Source organism: Athene noctua, chromosome 2 (genome assembly GCF_965140245.1).
Source record: "Athene noctua chromosome 2, bAthNoc1.hap1.1, whole genome shotgun sequence".
In the NCBI taxonomy this organism is placed as follows: Eukaryota; Metazoa; Chordata; class Aves; order Strigiformes; family Strigidae; genus Athene; species Athene noctua.
Genome location: NC_134038.1, coordinates 67,079,401 through 67,103,718, shown reverse-complemented (window position 1 = coordinate 67,103,718; position 24,318 = coordinate 67,079,401). Strand labels below are relative to the sequence as shown.

At 39.9% G+C, this 24,318-nt stretch overlaps 2 protein-coding genes across 6 annotated transcripts in view; one reads left to right on the top strand and one right to left on the bottom strand.

Moving 5' to 3' along the window:
• The window catches only part of ERP44 (endoplasmic reticulum protein 44), a 53,785-nt gene extending 48,263 nt beyond the window's left edge, over positions 1 to 5,522 (top strand). The window contains exons 11-12 of the mRNA XM_074897794.1: positions 959 to 1,061; positions 4,579 to 5,522. Coding sequence (XP_074753895.1) covers positions 959 to 1,061; positions 4,579 to 4,680 — 205 coding nt within the window. The 3' untranslated portion in view covers positions 4,681 to 5,522. The remainder of the gene's footprint in view (positions 1 to 958; positions 1,062 to 4,578) is intronic.
• Positions 5,523 to 7,219: 1,697 nt separating this feature from the next.
• STX17 (syntaxin 17) overlaps positions 7,220 to 24,318 on the bottom strand; it is a 37,535-nt gene continuing 20,436 nt past the window's right edge. For all 5 annotated transcript variants that reach the window (XM_074899345.1, XM_074899341.1, XM_074899343.1 and 2 more), the window contains exons 6-10: positions 19,075 to 19,291; positions 13,756 to 13,874; positions 13,622 to 13,672; positions 11,479 to 11,565; positions 7,220 to 10,760 (exon numbers count right to left, since the gene is read on the bottom strand). In XM_074899345.1, coding sequence (XP_074755446.1) covers positions 10,521 to 10,760; positions 11,479 to 11,565; positions 13,622 to 13,672; positions 13,756 to 13,874; positions 19,075 to 19,291 — 714 coding nt within the window. In that variant the 3' untranslated portion in view covers positions 7,220 to 10,520. The remainder of the gene's footprint in view (positions 10,761 to 11,478; positions 11,566 to 13,621; positions 13,673 to 13,755; positions 13,875 to 19,074; positions 19,292 to 24,318) is intronic.

Genomic DNA, 24,318 nt, shown 5'->3' with positions numbered 1-24,318 from the left:
GAACAGGGTAGAAGCCCAAGGTAAAGCAAGAAGGAGTGACTCTGTTGTCCCTGCAATTGGGCTGGAGTGAACCCCCTTCTCTCCAGCAGTACTAATCCCTCATTTTATCTGGAAAGTGAAAAGACCCTTCAAAGTACCACTGTAATACTGATTAGTTACAGTCATTGCTGAAGTGATAACCTCTGACTCTGGAAAACTCCGTGGATAAAACATAGTATAATTTAATGATCTGAAATACTGCTGATAGCCTGTCTCACCACACTTCGTCCCTCTTTCCTAAATGTAATAATTGGTCTGATGAAAGACTCCCTACAAAACCTTTCTCCATTCATACATTACCTTTTGATTGCATGCATAGTGCTCATGTTATAGTTTATCTCATCTTTAATACTTATTAGATCAAGTCTTCATTTTAAGCTTTTTAGTCTCTTTCACGTTTCATAAATAAAATTGGATGCTGTAGTTTAGCACGTTTGCTGTGGGTGACAGTAGATGATCTCAGATTAGATTTACATTGATATCCTCTTAGTGCTTATCTCTAGTGTATATGGAGTTGCTCAAGCACTAGAGAGCCTTTCAAAGATGTTTTGTCAATACTGCTCCCCAACTGTCATTTGTATCTGTAAACTGTGCATTTGGAACCTGCTGTTCTCTCTTACATTATGGTTAGTGGGGAGCTGAAGGGAGTACACAATGAAGTTATCGGTTAGTAGAACTCTGTGGGAGTTATTGAAAAGATGAAATACTTGCTGTGTTCTCAAGAGACAGGGGAAAGAAAAAGAAGCTGGTAGGGTACCTTAACAAACCATTTGGCTTCCTGTCTTCTATTAATCACCTAAAAGTGGACACAGTGTGCTAGATAAACAGAAGTTGGCTACTAAACTGTGCACTTTAAATCTTCTGTGTTTGGACTTAACTCGTAATAAACACCTGGGTGTTTCTGTTGGATTTGTTCCAGAGTTCCAGGTAAACTGAAGCAATTTGTACTAGACTTGCATTCTGGAAAATTGCATAGAGAGTTTCATCACGGCCCTGATCCAACTGATGTAGCACCTGGTCAGGTAAGGTTACAACAAATACATTTAACTTGGCCATTTAATAAAGACCTTTTTAACTCCCTGTCAGCACTGTACTTTCTAATGTGTGTGTACTTTTAACTTTAGTCTTCTGAAAGCGAAATCTGTTTATAGAATAATAACATTGCTGCTTCTGCTTAGCTCTTCCTTTTGGTAAAGGCAAGGAGAGATTAGGAGGAAGTGTGGTACCTGTTTGCCTTGAATAAGGGAAGAGTATAAAAAATTTTTTTTTTCCACTGAAACAGAAGATCTTGGGCTAGATGACTGTTCTGAGCTCATAGAGCTGCTCCTACGTTCTCATGTGATTTCAGTGGAAAAACTGATATGTCATAGATGCTTTATTTCCCATGTCACACTATGAGAGGGTGCTTCTAAGGGGAAACATCAATGGATTACATATTTTATATATTTACTCCATCACCAATCCAAGCAGGTGTCAAATTAAAGCATCAACAAAAGATTGATAAGCAGTAATAGGGCTTGTTACTTTTGTTAATGCAGTTAACAAGGGGCATTAATAGTGGTCACAGGCTGCATTTGTCAGTTTGGATTCCTCACTGGAAGCTCAAAGGTTGTCATGCTGTATAATTACATGCCTGGAAGTCGTACCTGGGATCTCTTCTGGAACACAACTACTAGATCCTTTTCCAGACAAAACTCAAGAGCACCTCAGTGTATAGTTTAATCTCAGAGGCAGAAAAGAAAGGACATTACCAGCCCCAATTCCCTCTGCTCACCCCAGTTTTCTGATTGTATCTCGATCAGCCTTATATCATCTTGATAAACCATTCAGCTCGTATCACAGAATCATCAAGGTTGGAAAAGACCTTGAATATCATCCAGTCCAACCATTAACCTCACACTGACAGTTCCCAACCACACCATATCCCTCAGCGCTATGTCAACTCTACTCTTGAACACCTCCAGGGATGGGGACTCCACCACCTCCCTGGGCAGCTCATTCCAAAGCCTCACAACCTGTTCTGTAAATAAATGCTTCCTAATACCCAGTCTAAACCTTCCCTGGCACAACTTGAGGCCATTCCCTCTTGTACTATTGCTCGTTACTTGGTTAAAGAGACTCATCCCCAGCTCTCTGCACCCTCCTTTCAGGGAGCTGTAGAGGGCGATGAGGTCTCCCCTCAGCCTCCTCTTCTCCAGACTAAACACCCCCAGTTCCCTCAGCCGCTCCTCGTACGACCTGTGCTCCAGACCCTGCACCAGCTTCGTTGCCCTTCTCTGGACACGCTCGAGTCATTCAATGTCCTTTTAGTAGTGAGGGGCCCAAAACTGAACACAGGAATCGAGGGGCGGCCTCACCAGTGCCGAGTACAGGGGTCAGATCCCTTCCCTGTCCCTACTGGCCACGCTATTGCTGACACAAGCCAGGATGCCATTGGCCTTCTTGGCCCCCTGGGCACACTGCTGGCTCCTGTTCAGCCGGCTGTCAATCAACACCCCCAGGTCCCTCTCTGACTGGCAGCTCTCCAGCCACTCCTCCCCAAGCCTGTAGCGCTGCTGGGGGTTGTTGTGGCCCAAGGGCAGCCCCCGGCATTTGGCCTGATTGAAACTCCTGCAGTTGGCCTCAGCCCATGGCTCCAGCCTGTCCAGGTCTCTCTGCAGAGCCTCCCTACCCTCGAGCAGATCAACACTCCCACCCAACTTGGTGTCATCTGCAAACTGACTGAGGGTGCCCTCGATCCCCTCGTCTAGATCATCAATAAAGATGTTAAACAGGAGTGGCCCCAACACCGAGCCCTGGGGGACGCCACTCGTGACCGGCCAACAACTGGATTTAACTCCGTTCACCACAACTCTTTGGGCCCGGCCATCCAGACAGTTTTTTACCCAGCAAAGCGTGTGCCCATCCAAGCCTCGAGCAGCCAGTTTCACCAGGGGAATACTGTGGGAAACAGTGTCAAAGACCTTACTAAAGTCAAGGTAGACAACATCCACAGCCTTTCCCCCATCCATTAAGCAGGTCGCCCTGTTGTAGGAGATCAGGTTTGTCAAGCAGGACCTGCCTTTCATAAACCCATGCTGACTGGGCCTGAGCATTTGGTTGTTCCTCACGTGTTGTATGATGGTACTCAGGATGAGATGCTCCATCAGCTTCCCAGGCACCGAAGTCAAGCTGACAGGCCTGTAATTTCCTGGATCATCCTTCTGACCCTTGTTATATATGGGTGTCACACTGGCCAATTTCCAATCTGTTGGGACCTCCCCGGTCAGCCAGGACTGCTGGTAAATGATGGAAAGTGGCTTGGCGAGCACCCTCAGTGTCATGCTGAGAAGTGCAAATGTATTAGCCTGTCAGGCAAATTTCTCATTACCTCAGGCACTTTCTAAAGAAGTAACTTTTTTAAACACTGAAGTTATATGTTGTATTGTCTAGGACTCAGAGAGCCATGTTGGTCCCAGAGGAGGTCTGGTGCCCTTGTGTTGGGGTGCCTTGGGCCACCCCAGAACCCGTGGGTGAGGGACAGAAGTGATTTATGGCTACAGGCTCATTTTCCTGGTCATCTGTGGGATATGCTAAGCTGTGTGAGTGCAGCCTTCTCTTGTCCTCCTCAAAGTTGAAAGATTTAAAAGCATGAAAGCCCTGGAGGGCTTGCCTTGGGCCTGGAGAACGACTGCTTTTTAAATATTGTCATGACTGTGAAAACATGCAGGCTGAATTGTCTCAGCAGTAATTCATTTAACTGGTAACTCCCTGTGATTCTCAGGAATTCACTGAGAAACCAGAATTTAGGTCAACAGGAGGAGATGCAGAAAATAGGGCTGGAGACTGAGGCGTAGGCCAGGCAGTCGGTCAGCTCAGAGCAAGACAGGCGTGTGTGAGGAAGACACTCAGAGTCAGTTGCAGTGTGGAAGAGGCTTGGCCAGGCAGGGAGGAAGCCTGCTGAGTCCCTGGATCTGGGCATAGGCTCGTTGCCTAGAGCTGCAGGCTTGCTTTTGTCTCCATTCTGCCTTGAAAAATGCACACCAGACCTGGGATGTTTACTTGCTTATCTCAGTATGGCATCCTGCCATCTTGTGGAAGATGTGTGTGCATGTGTGATGGAAATTCTGGCCTTAATTAATCTGGAGGCTGCTGTCCTAGGTCATGTATGTCCCTTGAATTGTTTGGTGGGTTTGGGTTTTTTTTAGTTTCCATAGAAAATAAATTCTAAAACACTTTGGCAGCAATGCCATTTTTGCCCTGGTGTATCTCAAAAACAAACACACAGACTAGAATACCTTCAAAGCAAGTGGTAGATTCAAATAATACAGTGGGGGTGCATTTGTGTTACCAACAAAAGGAATATCCTTAACTGATGGTGCTTGATTAATTAATGGGGGCAGGGGGACACTTATAATATTCCTCCCAAAATAAGCCCCCTCAGTTTGTGAAAATGCTGGACATTTGTGCACTCACATAATTAATGTTAGAAGTTCATTTAATGGAAGTGATTATTAAAATCAGTCTAACAAGCAATTTACTGTTTGTTGTGTTTTTCAGCCAATTCAGGATTTAGCAAGCAGCCCACCAGAGAGCTCATTCCAGAAATTGGCACCCAGTGAACATAGGTACACCTTATTGAGGGAAAAAGATGAACTTTAAAAAAAACTTGAAATAATCTTGCAAGCCTTTCAGACAGCAGCATTGACTTCTGTGTGGTGGAAATAGTAAACCTATATTTTCATAATTCTGTGTGTATTTTTATTTTGAATAAACAAAAATAATTTTTTTTTCTCCCCAGGCTTGTAAATACATTTGTTTGGTGGGTCATTCTGTACAGCATCTTTCAAACAGTACGTTCCTAATACTATAGTAAAATACCAGAGACCCATCCAGACTCTTGATCTAACTCTGTTCTGTAAAACTTTTATAATCCAAATGAAGGTATCCTTGCCAGAGACATGCTGTTAACTTGCACTATCCCATTAAATAGGACTTTTGGGTTGTTTTCTGTGTAACCTTGGTAGTATGTGCTTTTTCTTCTTCATGTGAACAGCTATCCTGGTAATCTTATTTCTTTGTCACATTTTTCTTCAACTTAAGACGGTCTTCTATTCTGGATACGTGGGAGGGGAATAAATTAAAGTTTTACAGAATCTCGTGTGGTGCTTTACTGGGTGTAAATGTCTAAGTGATTAAACAATTCTGACTATTAAAATAACAAGCGAGGAAAGGAAAAGTTTTAATGATAATGGCTGTACTTTGACCTGCTCTGATTTCCTGGAATTATGAAGATTGTTATATTATCCACACAGTTGTATTAAAAGAGTATGAATGTTGGAAACACTTCAAAGTAGGAGAAGACTAGGGGTGGGCTGCCATCTTATTTTTGTCAGTCTTAAATTAATCTATGGATGTATGTGATATGATTAGTCTTTTTTTTTCTTTTTTTTCTTGAGTCCCTGTCTTCCTGGCAGACATTTACTTCTGAACAACCATTGCAAATTTTCTGTTATGCTTTTTGTCTGGCTTGTGCCTTATTTATTGCATATTTTTTGAATTCTGCTCTGAAGGAGGAATCACTACTTCCTTGTGGAGGCTTTTCTGTCCTGCATAATATCAGAATATGGGCTTTTCTCAATTAATCTTTAGGCTGTTTGGTGAGATGAACATAGAGAAACTGTAAGACGGAAAAATATTTGTTAATTTGGGGTGTATTGCTGGAGATGAATTAGTGTAGTATTGGTACAGTACACTTATTGCAAAGACTCTAGGTTCATGACTTGGGGCCCCTGAAGTTTAGTGTCCTTAGAAGCAAGCTTGTTCTTTGGGTTCACGTTTACTTCAGTGAGTGCCCCAAGTGCTGCAGCTCAGCTCAGGATGCCTTTTGTGTCTCAGCTAGATGCCACCTTCTCAATTCTTGGCAGGAGACTGACATGGTCCTGTGCAACTGTGGCAAAAGTTGATCCCGGGAGAGCCTGCTCCCTCCAGCCCCTGCAGCAACAGGCACATGAGCTTTGTCAGGGGTGATTCTGAGGAAACAGTTGCTAGTACCAGCCACCACTAAACTACAGCTAACTGAGCAGATGCAGAATTGCTGGCTAAAAGAGCATTGCAAGATTTTGTTTACAGGCATACTTTTTCATCAGTTTTGTGAATCTGCATTTTGAAGTGCACATTAAGTTCTTAAAAGCCAGGTCTTCTCCTGTCCCATTCTCCATCTCATGCCAAATAAAGCATTTTTGGCAGCTGCGTCAAACCACCTTCCAGCTGGAATTTAAGACTGCCACTTGTTATCTGCAGGTGGTGCTACAGAACTTCTGGAGTTGTTTGGGCATCTGAAATTTTAGTTAATTCCTACATTGTGAATATAAGTACTCATCACTCATCTTGCTTGTTTTTTCTTGGGCTTCTTGTTTATAAATAATATACCTGGTTTGTAGAAGATGTCCAGCCTTCTCTTTCTGGAGAGAGATGCTACCTCATCATATTCCTCACAGTCCCATGGCTGGTTGTGTTGGGTTGACCTTGGCTGGACACCAGGTGCCCACCAAGCTGCTCTATCACTCCCCTCCTCAGCAGGGCAGGGTGGGGAGAAAGTAAGATAGGAAAAAAACCTCATGGGTCAAAAATAAAGGCAGTTTAATACAGCAAAGGAAAGCAAGATTTGCTCTCTACTTCCCATCAGCAGACAATGTCCAGCCACTTCCTGGGAAGCAGGGCTTCAGTACATGTAGTGGTTGCTCCAGAAGACAAATGTTGTAATAACAAATGCCCCCCCTCTTAGCTTTTATCACTGAGCAGACATCATATGGTACAGAATATCCATTTGGCCAGTTAGGGTCAACTGTCATGGCTGTGTCCCAGCCCAAGATCTTGCCCGCCCCCAGCCCAGTGGTTGGGGGGCAGAATTTTCCATCGAGACAGCCTCGATGCTGTGCGAGCGCTGCTGCTGGTCAGCAGCAGCCAAACACTGGTGTGTTATTGATGCCGTTCTAGCTACCACTGCAAAGCACAGCACTGCGATTGCTGCTACAGGGAAAATTAACTCCACCTCAGCTAGAAAGGGAGAGAGGAACCCCTTCCACCATTCCTTAATCCAAGTTTGCTTTCTGAGTAAGGACTTGTTCACAGAGCCTTGGCATCCCAGCACAAGGTAGACAATGAGATGTAACAGTTTTATGACGGTTACACGCTCCAGTCATTCCACTGTGTATTCACTGGAGTTGGACCCAGTTTTCCTGGGTTCTTGATGACACTGACCTGGCTGCACCAACTTTCAAGTAATTTTTCTATTTGCAAGCAGGCTGAACAGCCAAGTCGAGGTATGCTTGCCTAACATAATGTTGAGTAGCACTTGAGCCTTTTGATATCAGATGATACAGAGAATTTGCCTAGAGAAAGCAAGTGCTGGGCAAAATGTGAGATGCGTTTCAAACGGAGCCCTTCAGCTCTGACCCTCTACAGCAGTGGTTCTGGCCGTTTGGTGCCCAGCTAACTGCTCCCTTCCACACTTCGTGAAGGCCTTCCTGGGAAGCTGTCAGACAGTATTAGTGTTATCCCCATAATGGAACAAAACCCTTCCAAAATCTCTTTAATTGAACTTAGGGAGCCCATTCAGAGCAGGCCTATGTGTATGAGTTACTAGATGCATGCAGTGTTTTTACAAACGTGTTAATTTCAATCAATGTAAATATTTCAACAGCTGAAGCATGTGTTTGGTAACTCAATACAGGATTCTTAAATCTTGGTAAAGCAATTATTTTAAAATTGTAAAATTTTTGATGAGGTAATTTGTTAGATGCTGAAAGAAAATGAACCCCAACATCCTCAATAAATACTACAACTGGTTTCATAGGCAAAAACTTTTATTTGGTCTGAAAGAATTATTTATATCTTACATTTCTTCTGACTAACATGCCTAGCAATTTAAATACTAGTTTGGTTACTCAGATGCCCATCTTTCTTCAGATATGTAAATAACCCACCCATTTTTAAAAAATCAGTTTAAATAATAGTCTCCCAAGTTAAGTGTGTACATAATGTTTTGAAGTTGCTTCCTTAAAGATGCAAGGAGGAAGAACAGGTTTTGTGCTATATATTTCATAAAATTGAGTGCATACCAAGCTGAGTTAGTATAAGCTATGGCAGGAATTCGGTTTTATGAATTTAGATTGTCCTGGCATTAATCCAGCTTGGGGGGGAGAGGGTGGAGTCCACAATGTCTCTGATGTGGCTGCTGTCATTTAAATAAATGCACAAGGATTCAGAGCATACAGTAGGAAAGCAGACATAGCTTTTTTAAATCATACAACGAATCAACCAGAGTTTCTGATTAAGAACACTTTTTTTCCTTAGTTTCTTCCTTTAAATGCAAAAATTACATATCAAAGGAAGAAACAGCCTTAGTATGGAGTTGTTACAAGCTCACTAAATGTGTTTACATCCAAAGTAGATGTATTTAAAGAAAAATGCTTTTTTCCTGACAGGAGCAAATGAGCTGAACTACTTGGGTCATGTTTTTTCTCTCCAGCTGATTTTACAGATGTAGGCACTGTGGCTTTAACCCATGCAGTTTTGACAATGTTCGCAATTACTTGTGAAAACTATTCTTGCACATGTTGCTTCCCTGAGCCTCAGACCTACTTAAAATAGACACAGTGCTCTAACTGAAAGCAATTTCAATCATATTTTAAAAGTAACGAGAAAGAACTGTTTAGAAAAAGACATTTGTGCTGTAACTAACAGTTGCTTACAGTGTCTCTAGGCACAAAACCCTGTCATGTGTCATTAGTAGATAGCTATTTCCAATGATGGTATCAAAGTACTGGTTGGGAAAAGGGAGGTCTTTCCCCAGTGTGCTTCCTTATACAGTGCTCCCTGCTAGGGAGCCTTATCACTGAACACTGACTTCAGCGTTCGCCTAATAAAACTGGACTCAAGCAGAGCTCACCATGAATTGAACAATCTAAAAAACTTAAAAAGTGGCTTCCCAACCTCAATTTCTGCTCCCCCAAACAGTAGCAGCAATAGTGTGGGAACTGTCCTGGAAGGATGGAGGTAGGACCATGTGCTGAACAGTACATGACATGACAATAGTACAATTATGTGACAATAAAAACACATTAGCACATCCGTATTTAACAATGGAGGTTTCAGAAGCGCAAGGCTTCTTAAGCAGCAAGAGAAGGATAGTAAGAATAACAGGCATCAGCGATAAAAAGCCAGCAAAAGCACTTACAGCATCTCACCCCATACAGGCTCCACAGCATGTCCCAAAATCTTGAAAAGGCTGAGAAGCTGCTCTACAGTGCGAGTGGAAGCAGGCGTTTCAGAACTGAACAGCACGCAGGAGGTGCGCAGCTGACCCAAACAAGCACAGTTTACTACTTGTAAACAGTATCAGGTTGATGTTTTCAAAACAGTCCCATCATCTGGGGTTGTCATTTGACGCTGGCACCATTTAAAGGGCCTCGCTGCTTCACCATCCTTGGACCTGGTGCCTGATGCCACCCTTGAAGGATAAGGATGACTACTGAGGGAGTGGGCCTGGCTGCAGCACAGTGTTCCAGGGAAGCACATTTAGCTCTCCCACCAGAGCTCTGCTGGTGGCAGGAGATGAGAAGCAAGGGCAACGTCTAGCAGTAAGTGCTGCTTAAGTCAACTGGAGGCCTCAAGCTCAGAATGCCAGAGCTTGGTACTTTATCCTGGGTGGTGTTTTCAGGACAAGCCAAGGAGTTGAACGGCCGTGGAAAATTATTCTCCAGTAGCAGTCCTGCAGGGTTGCTGCTTAGACTGCTTAGTTCTTAAATACACTTTGAACAAGATGAGTTTACAAATGAAAAAAAAAAAAAGTACCCAAAAAAGGGGGAAAGCTGATGATGATGCTGATCCGATTTGCTTGATGGAGGCAAATGTGGGATATACATGAGGTTTTTTTCCTACATAGCTCACCCAACATTTTCACCTTTTCTTATGGCAGCATATGCTTCCCTGTGCATTAGTGACCAGGCACAGTCAGTCATACCTGCGGGTTATACACAGGAAGAGTTTGGAAATCCAGATAAACGAAAGTAAATTTAAAGTACCATGACCACGATAGAAAGATGGAGCTTATTTCCTTTTCTTTGGAGCACTATAATAAAAGCTCCAGCTTCCGGGTAGTGTTCATGGGAAAGCACTGGGGTTTTCCAAGTATTTCTCTTTGTATTGTCTGCAAGATGCTTTGTGCAAATTTGGCATTTGAAGCACCTGTCACTCATTGTTACAGCTGTGCATATCACTCACCTAAGAATTCTGTAATTAAGTTATCCATATAATTTTCAAAGGACTCATGTCACCACATCTAAAAAGAGAAATCCTGACATTACTGTTTCACCCTCCCAAGTAACAGTACTGTTGTCAAAATTCACCCAACTCAGCCTTAGATAAAGCATAAGGCTGCAAGTCTGTCATTAGCGCAGCCACTACACTTTCATTCTCAGTCATAATGAATCTGTACTTCAGCTGGATTTTTTGGCACTTTGGTGAGAAAGCTCTGGACAGCTGGAAGAGGCCTGCTCAATCATTTTTTTTTTCTTTCTCTGTATCAATTTTCCACCTGTGAAACCCAAAATCCCACCACCAAGTGCAGCTGCAATTCCTGCCACTTTGAAGCCTGCAAGGAGACCAATAGGACCCCCCACCACTCCACCAATGACTGCACCTGCCACAGGCAGAGCTGCCAGCTTGTATTTTGCAGCCTGTAAAGGGGAAAAAAAAAAAAAAAGTTAGAATACTTGCCTGTAGTGATATGCATTTTCCCCTCATTGCTCTTGGCAATGACTTGAATGCTCAGTGATACGATGATATAACTTTACAAATTAGTATTCAAAAAAAGATGCTCTACTATCCCACATACATGACGGAACATACAAAAAACAATTCAAAATTGAGCTCTCTCATGCAGTTGCGAACCATGTCCTTTAACGTGGTTCAGGGTGATTATGTACAGTATTACCTGTCTCCACTATTAAATCAAATGAGGAACTGAGAAAATGCTCAGACTTTTCAGTCATGTGCCTGAATCTACGTTTGTGGCTTATTAGTAACTATCACTGACATCTACATAGAATGGGATTGAAATTGCATGTTACTATCCACCTGTTATTTTACGCTTATTTGATTCTTGTGAGCCAATCACTGAATGCACTTGTCTTTGCAGGTAAACCAAAGTAGCATCAGAATAGCATAAAAAAAAGAAGGAAAAAAATTTGTATTTCCTAGTAGCCTGGATGTGATAGAAGATTACAAGAGAGATTGATTTTTTTTTTTTTCCCCCTGCTACCTGTGGGTTATTTCTTCCTTATTTCCTTAATTGCTGGCTCCCTCAGCATTAAAGACGGCAGATCAATTGGGTTAATACAGAGGATTGCTGGGAGGCAGAGTACCATTGATTCACCAGCAGGAGCAGATCCCTACCTTCCCCAGGTTTTTGGTTCCCTCTTCAACATTCACAGCAGCACTGTTGACATGGTCTTCAATCCTGTCAATCTTCTCCTGCTGAGACTAGATGCAAAGGAATTATGAGTGAGGTAACCTGCTGTGAAGCAGCAGTGAGCCAATACACACCATTTTAATGCCTGTAATCAGGGCTCCACAGCCGCTTTCATCTGCTACACACTGCAGCCGTGCAGCCTTAATGGTGGTTCATTAATAGCATCTGATAAACTGTGCTGAAACGACAAACTTACTTTAAAAAAACTCTTAACTATTAAGTAACACTATGGTGTGGGTATTATACAACGTGTTGCTGCAGTTAGAGAAAACAACCCAAAACATATGATGTCGAAATCTTTTCTGTGAATAGATGACCTCGCATTCAAAGGGAAAAATAACCCAAACTAGCCTTTTTGTTTCCTGCTGAGTTTCACGTTCAAAAAAAATTCTATAAAGAGCATTTATAAGATCAGTACCAACTCCAACATACAAAGCTGCACCAAGAAATACAAACAGAAGTGTTTAATCATGACATAAAACACTGACTTAACTTTACAAATAGACTAGGGACAGTACTGAAAATGTAGTTGATGTTGCTCTGTATTTTACTGTTTGGTTTTATGAAAACGTTCCAGCCTTTCCCCAAATGCAGGCAGATTCCCCTGCAGTTTCTGGAGCAGAAGATAAAGGGGTTTGCAGGTTTGTTTGTTCTTATTTTAATCTCAGCAGTGCCCGGGCTGTTTAATGTCACAAAATAATGAGACGGCTAATGTTCAGCTTAAAATAAAAGGCATTCTGAACTTTTTTCCTCTTCATAATTCAGAAACTGCTGAATCCACCAAGTCATCTTCATCTACTATCCAATCCACAGACTTTAGATGCTTGCTATTATATCTAATGATGGTAATCCAGAAAGTCCTGGGAACAGGAACTCCTCCTTTGTAGCTAAAGCTGCTAACATTTAGGCACTGCATAAAAATTTTTGCAATCCCTCTCCAGCCTAATGAATTGCAGTCTTTTTTTTTTTTTTTTTCTGTATGTGAAGCAGCACATATTCAGCAGAAAGGATAAAAGCTAGGTTATCTATCCCAACTAACTCAACAGCAAGGAGATTAAAGAACTCCTAGGAGATGAGAATTGTGGATTTAAATTCCCTGTGGCACAGGAAGAACTAAACATTGGGAACTGAGTACGGATGATGAAGACCTTTTGGCAGCTTTGTGAGAGCAGAGAAAGGGCGTGATAAAGGTGAGGGAAACTTCAGATTTTTCTAGTGCTCCTGATTAAGCGAGAAAAAGTACCTGAGAAACATCCACCCTGTGCAGTAAAGGCTTTTGTCACCATTACAATCGGAAATTGTGAAAATGAATGGGACCAGGGTAGGTGTCTCCAGTCAGCACTGCAGAGCTTCTACTGAGGTTCAGCTTGTGGCCAAGGGCACTGGCTAGAACATCGGTAGTTGCTCTGGTGACAAGATCTTAGGAGCAATTACCAGCACTAGTGCTGAAACAGAAGACTATTGCCTCAAAAAATTACCTTGAGAGAGCCTGAATCAACAGGAGAGCCACAAAGATACTTGTGGCAGTGAGTCACTGATGTAGGGAAGGACAAGCTGTTAGTTTTCTAACCAGATGGGGCAGCAGAGTAGTTAAACTAAGGCTTTGAACATTCCTCTTCTGTAGGCACTTGAAAATCAAAAGAAAAGCTTTCACCTTACTGCTAGACAATCTGATGTAAACATTATAATGCATCACCTACAACTTGGAAAGCAGGTGATGTACCAGCTTTGAAAGTACGTGTATTTACTGCAAGTCCCAAGTAACAAAGACAGCACCTTCGTGCAGGCATCTCCGCTTGCTTTGGGGAAATTGCTCTGCCTCTGCTGGCATTTTCCTGAAGTTTCCAACAAGTGACTAGGATTTTGTAGTATTGACTATTGGACTGAATAAATGCAGTTAATATTATTCTACTATTCTGTCACTTTGATCAAGTGATACTAGCTCAGTCTGAGTGCAGACTACGGGCAGAAGTATTTCTCATCTTTTTTCCCCCAACTAGGAGTTACCCATTCACCCTCTTTTTGTACAAAACTCTATCTAGGATAGAATGCAAAATTAATACTTACACTGACTAAGAGAGAAAAGTCAGCCACCAACTGACTAAGGTGAATCAAGTCCTACAAATAAAAAACAAATGTTATTTTCTAACTGTTGTTAAAAGCAAGAGCACAGACACGGCAGTAAGGGAGTTTCAACATACCTCTTCTAAAGTTTCCCAGGACTCAGCTGCATTTTCTTCGTGAGGTATTTCGGGAAGACGGGAGTAGATCTGGATTAAACTTTGGGAGCCATCCTTCACTTCCGCATTATGTAAAGTTTCTGAATGAGGAACATGATGTTTATAAACAAATGAACTGAATCAGAAAGCAGGTGATGTGCAAAGTTTCTTGCTTTTAATGCTTCTCAAGGATAAACTGATACTTAACCTAATTCAAGCCAAGTACAGCCCTGAAAATTATCTTATATGGAAAAGTCTTACTCACAGCACTAAAAGGAAGTTATTGCCAAAGGAATGGATTTGTTTCTATCAGCACACCTTCACAATCAGTTCTGAGAATGATATTAAATTATACTCCTGAATTCAAGGTCAGGTAATTAATTTTGTATCAACCAAGCTAAGAAAACTGAGCTTGGGACAAAAACTTCATTTACATATGACACATAAAAACACTGCCACTTCCAAAACTGAACAGACAGTTATTCATTTTATGATTATGCTACTGGTTTGATTTTCAGCCGTTTAGGACCAAAAAAAGCTGAAGGAAAAAGCTTTCAAAGTAAAAGCATTGAAAACCAAGTAACATACTGCCCAGCATTCAGGGCTAGATCCAGTTGGGTGACAATACTGTGAGGATGACAAACATTAGCAGCTCAGTGGTGTAAAAGATACTCTCAAGTATCTTCCTTTCTAAATCACCTGGACCGGGTACATAAGACATTAGGACAAAATACAGTGGGAAAAATGGGGAATGGGGGACAACTAGGTGGCATGGAGGAGAGCAGATAAAATGGACACACACATACCTCCTCCTGTCAAAGAGCCCAGTCTTGAGTCACTACAGATGTAATGGACATGTGCATAATTATGGAGAAATAATTAAGTGGTAATAAAGAATAGTAACAAACAAGTTTGTCTTGTTGTTGCAAGGATTAAGGAATAGCTTGAGAGTATGAAAAGGCAGACTGGAGAATGTATGTGTGTAAACACAGTGCAAAGATCGTGTTAATTTAGACGGCTTCAATTTCTGAAGGAAGATATCTACTTTTTGTAGGACACTTATGTTTCCTTCCTTGGGAGGATACTATCAAGAGAAAGCTTAATATGGGGAAGACTGATTAGATATGTCTAACAATACTGAAGTGTAAATACTGCATTAAAATCTTCTTTAGAAACAATGAATGTGCCAAGGTACTATAATATTACTGTTACTACAACAGATACAAACAATGGAAAACAAATAAAAATAATCTTATTCATTATAAAAGCAGTAATACTGCATGCTTATTCATGGAATTAATTTAAAATAAAATAAAAATTATACATTTTCTCAACATTTGTCCATTTCTCAACATTTTAATCCCAGTATCTCAAAATACATTAAGGCCCTAATCTTCCTACTCTCAGATCAATAGAAGTCTAACATCAATGAAGCTGATGAATATTCAGCCATAATCACTAAGTAAGCAGAGTAGCAGAGTAACTACAAGTAAGTGATTGGGGGTTTTATTTTGGTCTTGTTTTTCATTTCTACCCTTTTCCTTTAGGAATCTAAACATGGAAGCCACTTCACCTTCTACAATCATCACCTGTTCTTCCAGAACATATTTTTCATTTATAACATCGATTAATTAATGTTATATACTCAGTTCTAAAGTATTGCTTTTCCCTTTTCAACATACTTAATCATATATCCAAATGTGTGCATTTTTGGAGAAACTGATTCTGCTACATATTCTGACATTTAACATTGGTTTTGAGTATTTTATTCCGTTTCAATCCTTCACAATCCTATTTCAAACCCAAGTTTCTTCTGCCAAGAAAATTGTACTCTTCCCCAATCAGCCACATACATGCTAAATTGGATGAAATTAAAATATTCATAATTCAAAAGCAAAAAAAAAAGCTCACTAAGCAAAACTGCCTCCTTCACAAATTACCTTCCCTATTCTGTTCCGTCCTTAACAATCTCTGCTGACCTATTGTAGAAAAGGACATCCTTCGAAGTACATAAATGATACTGAAGTTTTTCATGACACACATTCAAGAGAACTTAAAATTGTAAGTAGTTTTATGCTGTTATCATTTTCTAGTAACTAAAAATTAGTGAGAAAAAATTCCTCAGGAAAATTCTTTACTCACTTCAAAAAAATAAGGTAAAAAACAAGAAGGGTAAGAGAAGGTGAAGTCACATTTGGGATGAAAGCATGAGTGAGAAATTTATATTCACTAGTTCATGTTTTATCGAGTCTAACCAATTTTAATAGAACTGAGAATGGAAGTGGCTCCACCAGTTCACTTAAAGCATCTCCACAGAAATGCAATAATACAAAACACCCCTGCAGATTTTATAGAGTAGCTGCGCACCTCATTACATGCAAGATAAAAATCTAATGCTCTGGAAGATTCAATATGTTGCTTAAAAGATTTTAGTAATTTTAAGTGTGGAGTCTCACCTTTTGTTAATATTTGTTTAAAATGCAATTAAATTCCATTTCTATTGGACCTCAGCTGAGGATGATGAAGGGGGGAAGGGACTACATCGTATCACTGACAGGCCTTCTAAATGGGCGATTTGAATTTGTAAACTCCTTCCTCCTCTACCAGATGGGAAGCAACATGCTACAAGAATGGGCATACTGAAGCTCCTTTGATTAAGATCAGCAGCCAAGATTTGCTTTCAGGACTGCAGCCTCCAAGCACAAAAGAATAGGCAATATATTGCATCTGTGTTAGCAATTCAACAGAGCTGCTTTCACAGGCAGGCAAACTTGAAAAAAAATGCCTGTTTAATTGTATATTTCATTTTAAATGGGGTGCTTTATTTCCATATTCTTGAGCAGACTTGTAGGAGCATGTCATTCCAGTAACATTTTTCTGTTCTTCTCATCCCAATCTTTCTGATCAATTACTTGTCTTTCTGAAGTGCTGTTATGCTCAGTGTCCTCCATACTTCAAAGGTATTTCAGATTAAAAAAGCAGTCCTGTTCTTTGAAATTAAACTCTAGTTTCCATTTACCACCTGTGTAACTGTTAGAAAAGCAATAAGCCAGGACAAGGCTTTTCCAATGAAATGTATTGAGGACAACTGCAGCAAGTTACCAAAAAGAGAGAGATTTTAAATTTAGTTCTGAACGTAACAGAGAGAGCTCACAAAGAACCTGAAAGTAATGACTAATATGGATGAAGGGAATCACTGAACACCAGAGTTCACTATTCTAAAACTCAAGAGTAAAAGACTGAAGACAATGAGCTCCCCCCAAAAGAGATATCAACAAATTCAGCAAACTGATTAATAGAAACTATGGGGAAGTTCCTACAGGATAGAGGCCTGCAGAAGAGCTGGCAGACACTAATAAAATGGCCTATTCTGAAGATGACAGCAAATTGTCCTGATGCAGAAGAAAATGTTTCTGTCTTCAGCAAGAGCTCTTCAATGCCCTGGATATCAAGAATTCGACACACAGTTATGATGAGTACTAGCAATAATATAAGTATGGACAGTTAATATCAGAAAGACTAGGACACAAATAAACTGCAACTACCAGGGGACATAAATGGTAGCAAGAAAGTTTCTTTTAATGCCTTTGAAGTTTGAGAAAGACACAGGAAGTGTAAGTGCATTGCCAGGTAAAGAATGAAAAGGATGGACAACCCAGAGAAAGATTAAATCAGTCTTTAAACAAACAGGTAACTGTAATCAGATATTTGAGGCAATTAATTTAAATAAGAAAGGAAAAAATGGACCCTCAAGTCCTGAGGGTTTGATGAAATTCACACTACAGCCTTTGAAAGTTCAAGCATGTTCCTGAGAACTTCAGTAAGGGGGTCCCAGAGGACTGCAACAGAACAGATTCAGTTATTACCTTCCTTTTCAGTGGGGAAGGAGAGTGCAGCGAATAGCCAGACTCTGAAACCCACAAAGACATTAGGACAAACTACTAAACAATCAACTACAAGATGCTGAAGGTGTTGAAAAAGTCAGGATTCATATGTCAGAAGTCAATTAAGTCTTTTTTTATTGGCTTCATAAGAAGACAGAAATTTTTTGCGATGAGGATGATGAGGCACTGGAACAGGTTGCCCGGAGACTTTGTGGCTGCCCCCTCCCTGGCAGTGTTCAAGGCCAGGTTGGACGGAGCTTTGAGCAACCTGGGCTAGTGGAAGGTGTCCCTGCCCATGGCAGGGGGGGTGGACTATTGATCTTTAAAGGTCCCTTCCAACCCAAACTATTCTGTGGTTCTATATTTGATACATCTTGATGTTCATAAGGTTTTGGATGCTACTGCACATGACCTTCTCGAAAGCAAGCCCAGTCTTCAAATCTACTTTTCTTTTCTCCCTGCTCAACCATTAGACTCGCTAGCTTGTTAATCACACTTTAAAGAGTTCTTTATGCAGAAACAAGGGTGATGAAATCAAATTTGATAGCAGGTTCTTCTACAATGCCACTGACTGAGAATACTCTTTCAATTTTAAGACAGGTGGAATTTTGAAACATTTTTAAACAATACTGCTACTGCAGCAATCAAACTAATTACTGTTACATAGAAGAATTTAATCCTGATATAACCAACATTCTCATAGATCATTAGCAGAGAACACTACCAGAGCATAGGAAGGGCTTCCCCTGAAGACAGAATGGTAGAGCAAGGAATGAAAGACATTTTGTGCAAAAAGGAGGGAAAACATGTCTGACTTGTAGCATGTTATAATGTTTTCAAAATTTTTTCCTTAAATGCATTTATACTGTTTTCTGTTTCTTTTCAGTTCCCAAGTTAAAATGCTACAGGAAGAGGTGTTCTTTATATAGAGACTCGCTTGTCCCCATATTTCAGTAGTGGTGTATTATACTGTCTGTCATGTAAAATTGTATTCTTCTTGTTGGTGCAAACACTAATTCAATGAAAATGGTCTAAGTGATTACTTGCACATGATCAAGTGATTTGCAGGGGAGAGGGGGTGGAGAAGTCAAGCTACTGTGAAACATGACTGTAAGTATTCTGCTTCCTATAAAAAAACAGTCTTCTGCTTCAAGATCCAACACTATGGGATCTTTCTCATGGAAGGTCACAGCTATTTTAATTTCTTAAGATACTTAATTAGAGCATTCTACACTTATCAAAACTCAGTCACAAGTCATGAGCAAAGTGTGGTATAGGGAAAGAAATACACTTCTTGATTAACAATTATTATTCAACTGAAATCTCGTTTGTTTACTTCATTTATATCTGGTCAGAGAAACTGCAGACTGGATACCACAATATAGACATACTAGATACAGAAATGAAATTCCACTACCTCCTCCTACAGTTGCAGATCTCGTTAAAGAGGCATCCTCCTGTCCAAGTTGTCTTTTAAGTTCTTCTGCAGATTCAGAATGGAGCTGCAGAAAGTCTTTTATGGCAAATGAAGCTTCCTCTTTAATGGGATTTATCATTCTCTGCAGAACTGGGATGTCCTCCTGTCGGACTCGCAAACAGAGTTTCTCCATCTCTCTCATATTGGCACGGAGTTGCTGTAACAGTTTTAAGAGTTATTTTGTAGCTTATTACGTAATAGCACCAGATACTTACAGTGGTAATGACACAACTATCATCTTGATTATCTTTAAATAAGCATAAAAAGTGCCATTTCTAGTGTTTTAATAAACTAAGACAAAAAAAAAAACCTCCTCAAAAGTCCCGGGTTTCAAGCAATACCTATGTTCCAGGTCACTACTACTCCACATCCATTTTCTTTTCCAGACCGTATTGTTTGACTGCAGCTGCTTCACCTGTCAAAAATGCCCTCACAGAATCATCTAGGTTGGAAAGGACCTTGAAGATCATCCAGTCCAACCATTAACCTCACACTGACAGTTCCCAACTACACCAGATCCCTCAGTGCTATGCTGACCCTACTCGTTAAACACCTCCAGGGATGGGGACTCCACCACCTCCCTGGGCAGCCCATTCCAACGCCTAACAACCTGTTCTGTAAAGAAATGCTTCCTAATATCCAGTCTAAACCTTCCCTGGTGCAACTTGAGGCCATTCCCTCTTGTCCTATTGCTCGTTACTTGGTTAAAGAGGCTCATCCCCAGCTCTCCGCACCCTCCTTTAGGTAGTTGCACAGGGCAGTGAGGTCTCCCGTCAGCCTCCTCTTCTCCAGACTAAACACCCCCAGTTCCCTCAGCTGCTCCTCATAAGATTCAATTGCTGTAAAAACCCCATGCTTCCAATAGCACAGTAAATCCTCACCTTGAACCCATCCTGGGTCTCCCAGACTCTTATTTTGGTCTTTTTATAATGCTCCTGCAGCAGAGCACCATAAAAAATACAGTGCTCTGCAGAGAAGGGACTTGTCTTCACTAAGGAAGCTCAACCTAAAGATGATCCCTTCTGAGTAAATGACCCACCTCCTACACTTCCTAGGGCAGATGACACTCCTGTAGCCAACAGTGCTACCGATGAGACAGTGATTTAATCAGCTCAATCACAGCTCAACACTGTCCAGAGAGGAAGGCATCTGTACTTCCAAGTGCTTTTTACTCAGAGGTACCACTACATCATAACCAACTAAGTCAGTCATATTTTTAATATTTGCTTGTGCTTCTGAGTTCACTCAGAAAAATAAATGGGGGTGGCAGCTCCCAACACAGCAGTCCCTAAACAGTGCAGTGAGGCATCACTGGGACATATTGCTGAGTCTTTCTGGACGTGGCCTACTTTCCCTAAGGAAAACTAAGCTATCTGCCCCAGGAGAATAAGAACCAAAGATCAAGGAAGAGATGGTACCTGTTACCTTCTCCAGCAAACTAACTTATCCATAGTACCAGCCAACCACAAAACAAGGGAAAAATAGTTTTGAAGCCATTTACATTGATAGTATGATTTTCTTGCTGTCAAATCTATACTTCATCCACTTCTCAAAGTAAAGAACTCAGATTGTTTTATTTGGAGTTTCAATTAAACTATTTAACTAATTAATTCACTATGTAATTACTCTAGTTATTTTGGTGTCTATGATCAGTTTAGGCCTCTGCCAAAATATTTACACAAGTTGCAACAAAAATAATATCCAAATAAAAAATAATATCCAAATAAAGTGACTGCTTCTCAAATTTGCTGCTTTTTTTTTTTTTTTTTGTTATTTATAATAAGCGATCATGGTGATTACAGCACTTCAGGATACAATCATTCGCAAGTCCCAACTACCCCAAAACTATCATTTTCATTTTGTAAGACAACTTCAGGGACAAAAGAGAAGGAATACCTCTTCTTTTTTTGCAATATATATATTATTTTTTCAGAAGAAGGACGAATATATTTGTTTGATTGGAATATCAAATATAATAAAACACAGAAATATTTCTTTAGTTACAAGAGATTTGAGAAGATATAAACTATTCACAACTAGCAAAAAGAATCTGTGTGCAGGCATCTCCTGTGAGATAAACTTCTCCGTATAGCAAAAATAGAACTGCCTAGGCTTTTAAAATCTAAAAATGCACACAACTTTTCTTTTTCTACAAATGAAAAGAAAAAATTTATAGTTTAAATTATACCACTTACTGTTTCAGGACACAGTTTTTATCTAATTATAAAAAAATAAGACTGTAGTAAAAATAATATTTATTGCATTACATTATAAGGTGATATAATAAATTATATTATTTATCGCACTATTTACCAATTGTTTTGAATATGCTTCTCACAGCAGAACAAGAGAATGGATTAACACCAGTGAGTGGTTAAAAATGAAACATCTTCCTCAGTAATGCAAACCAGGTACAGGTAATGCCTTAGAAAGGCAATATTGCTCACCTGAAAAAGCAGGAACTAGATGGAACTTATTTTATTTATATAAGCTTTATTTTATTTGTATAAGCTAACATTTTTTAACATGTATGAAAAAAATAGTAGAAATATAATTAGAGAAATTAATTCAATAACAAACTGAAGTAACACTGCACGAGACATATTAGGCAACCAAAGAAAGAACTATTGATTTGTAATTTGTCAAATTACCAAGAGTATATTCTATTGTATGCTTAAATTAAGACTACTACTAGCCAATTTAGGCTGCATTATTTAAGGCTAACCCCAGGTAAAAACATTAACAATAAAAAAAGGGAGATGCAAAAAATAACTCTGTAAGATATTGAGTTGAATTAGAAACATGGTACCCAACAATTTTGCTCATACATTTCTCATCTTAATCCACCTTGCTCTTCCTGTTATCTTCCTCCCATGGCCTGCCCATAAGTACTGAAAAAGGGAGAATGTCATCACTGTCATAGTCCACCACGTGCCAAAATTCTTGGTTTATAAAATCTTGGAATTTCATTTAAAAGACAAGATGGGACTATCTAGACACAACATTTAATTATATATTTTGTGAGAATTATATGCAGGGGACCAAATCAAGTTGATCCTGCTGTTTTGTTAAACAAAATTATTATTATTATCCTGTCTTTGGCCATAACGAAGACAAAAAAACAACACACCAAACAAAAACATGTTGTGAAACAGTGACAACAGTGAGTTTGGGATGAGCTAATAATGGTTCCAAAGCAGTTTCTTTAAAAAAAAAAAAAAAAAAAAAAAAGGAAAATTTCCCAGTTGAAATTGAGTTAAAACATAGCTCTGCTCAGGATTTGTATCACTGCAGCTGCTGCTGAAGCAAATTACCAGTATAGCCAATGCACAAGTATAAAGAAGAGAGTTACTGTGCAGTGACCAGCACAACCACCAACTTGCTGCTGAAGCATTCAAAAATGTTGAACAGAAGTTTCAAGAAATACAAACTACTCACCCTAAGGAATGGTTAAATCAGCTGCTCGCTTTCATTATTACCTTGCTGATCAAAGAGAAATATTTGTGAGAAAGATGGAGGAATCAGATGATGATATTTGCCTATTTGGAGAAATTTAATTTTAGTACCTTTTCCTTTGTGGTTTTGGAGAGAGGACTCGTGTTCCATTTACTGTCAACTAAACAGAAGATAAACGGATTCAACCTAGCAAGAAAGCTGAGCTCTGCCACAAGAAGACACATCTGAGAGCTCACCAGGGTATAACATCATAAATGTTATGGATATGCAAATAACTGTGACTTCTTTTCATAATAATTTTAATGGGACAAAGTCTAATTTCTGGGTAGAGCATAAAAGTATGTCAACCCCTTTCCAACTGTTCCTGCTTTTAAAATCAAGCTTGCTTAGTGTGGAAGGGAATACAAAATTCTGTTTGCATTTATGGGAACTTCTGAGTTTTAAACTCACCACATTCAGCCCAAAAGACACTGAATATTTCTTTATAATATTTGCAATTTTTTTCTGTTAACTTCCAAACCCAAATAACAATCTTTGTTTCAAATGGCCTTCTCACAAAAACTGTAGGGAAATAAAGCTGGCAAAAACCTTGGGAAGTCATCCCTTCAAAGCATGATCTGCTGTCCCTATTTTATTTCTGACAGTTGTTTATCTAATCTGGTCTTAAAAGGACTTATTTTCAAAGAGCTACAACCTCCTTGATTTTATACTGCAAGAATTCATTATCCTAATTGCTATAGTCTTTTCCTCATGCTCAACAGAAATCTCTCTTGCCTCAGTTTAATCCAGATATTTCTAAACCCCTCTGTTCAAAACAGAGAAAGACAAATCCTGCCCTCTTTGCAACTATCTTTTCCATGTTCGCAGACAAACAGCACACCGTTGTCAGGCATTCTTTGGGCAAAATAATTTCTGTCTTTCCAAATAAATCTCATTTTCTCAATTTCTGACCATTTTCATTGCTCTTCCTGAATACTCCCTAATCAGCCCATAGCTTCCTTTAAAGCGTGGTGACTGGCTGGACTAACTATTCTACCTCAGATCCTACTACTGCTGACCAAAGAGATCCTATGAGAGACTGCACTGACTACTCTCCCATTTACACATCCCACTACATTATTTTGCTTTTTCGTATCACTACCAGGCAATTGGTTCACTTTTACTCTGTGTCCTTCTGCAGAGGACTTCTGCAGAAGTGCTGCCCCAACAGCTTCCCATCCTGAATCTTGTACAGCCAATGACTGCCCTTCTCCTCATCCAAAAACATACTGATTTTTCAGGTCTTTTCTCAACATCATTATGAATTCTAACTCTGTTCTCTCCACCAGAACCCCTTAGTCTCTCCCAGCTTTTTGCTGTTTGTATGTTTTTGCTATATAATGAAACTAACGTTAATATAGCTGTTATATAGTGCTTTCATTTCTAGGTCTCAAAGGACTTCATTGAGTAAGGTTCACTGTTCTTCTTGAACAGATGCAGAACTGAGGTAGGGACACAAAATCCAAGCCCAGTTTTCCTAAAGTGTCCACAAATTTGGAGGTAAGCCTGGGAAATCCACCAGGATGGTAGATTCACTATATTATGTGAACAAATATAATGGATTTTTTTTCAGTAAAGTAAATGAGAAGTGGCATGGTTTTCACAAGTACTGTGAAAAATCTATCAACACATCCGAAATGGAAAGAAAAAGAAATCATACATAAGGAAGTTGCACTGCTTTTCCATTCT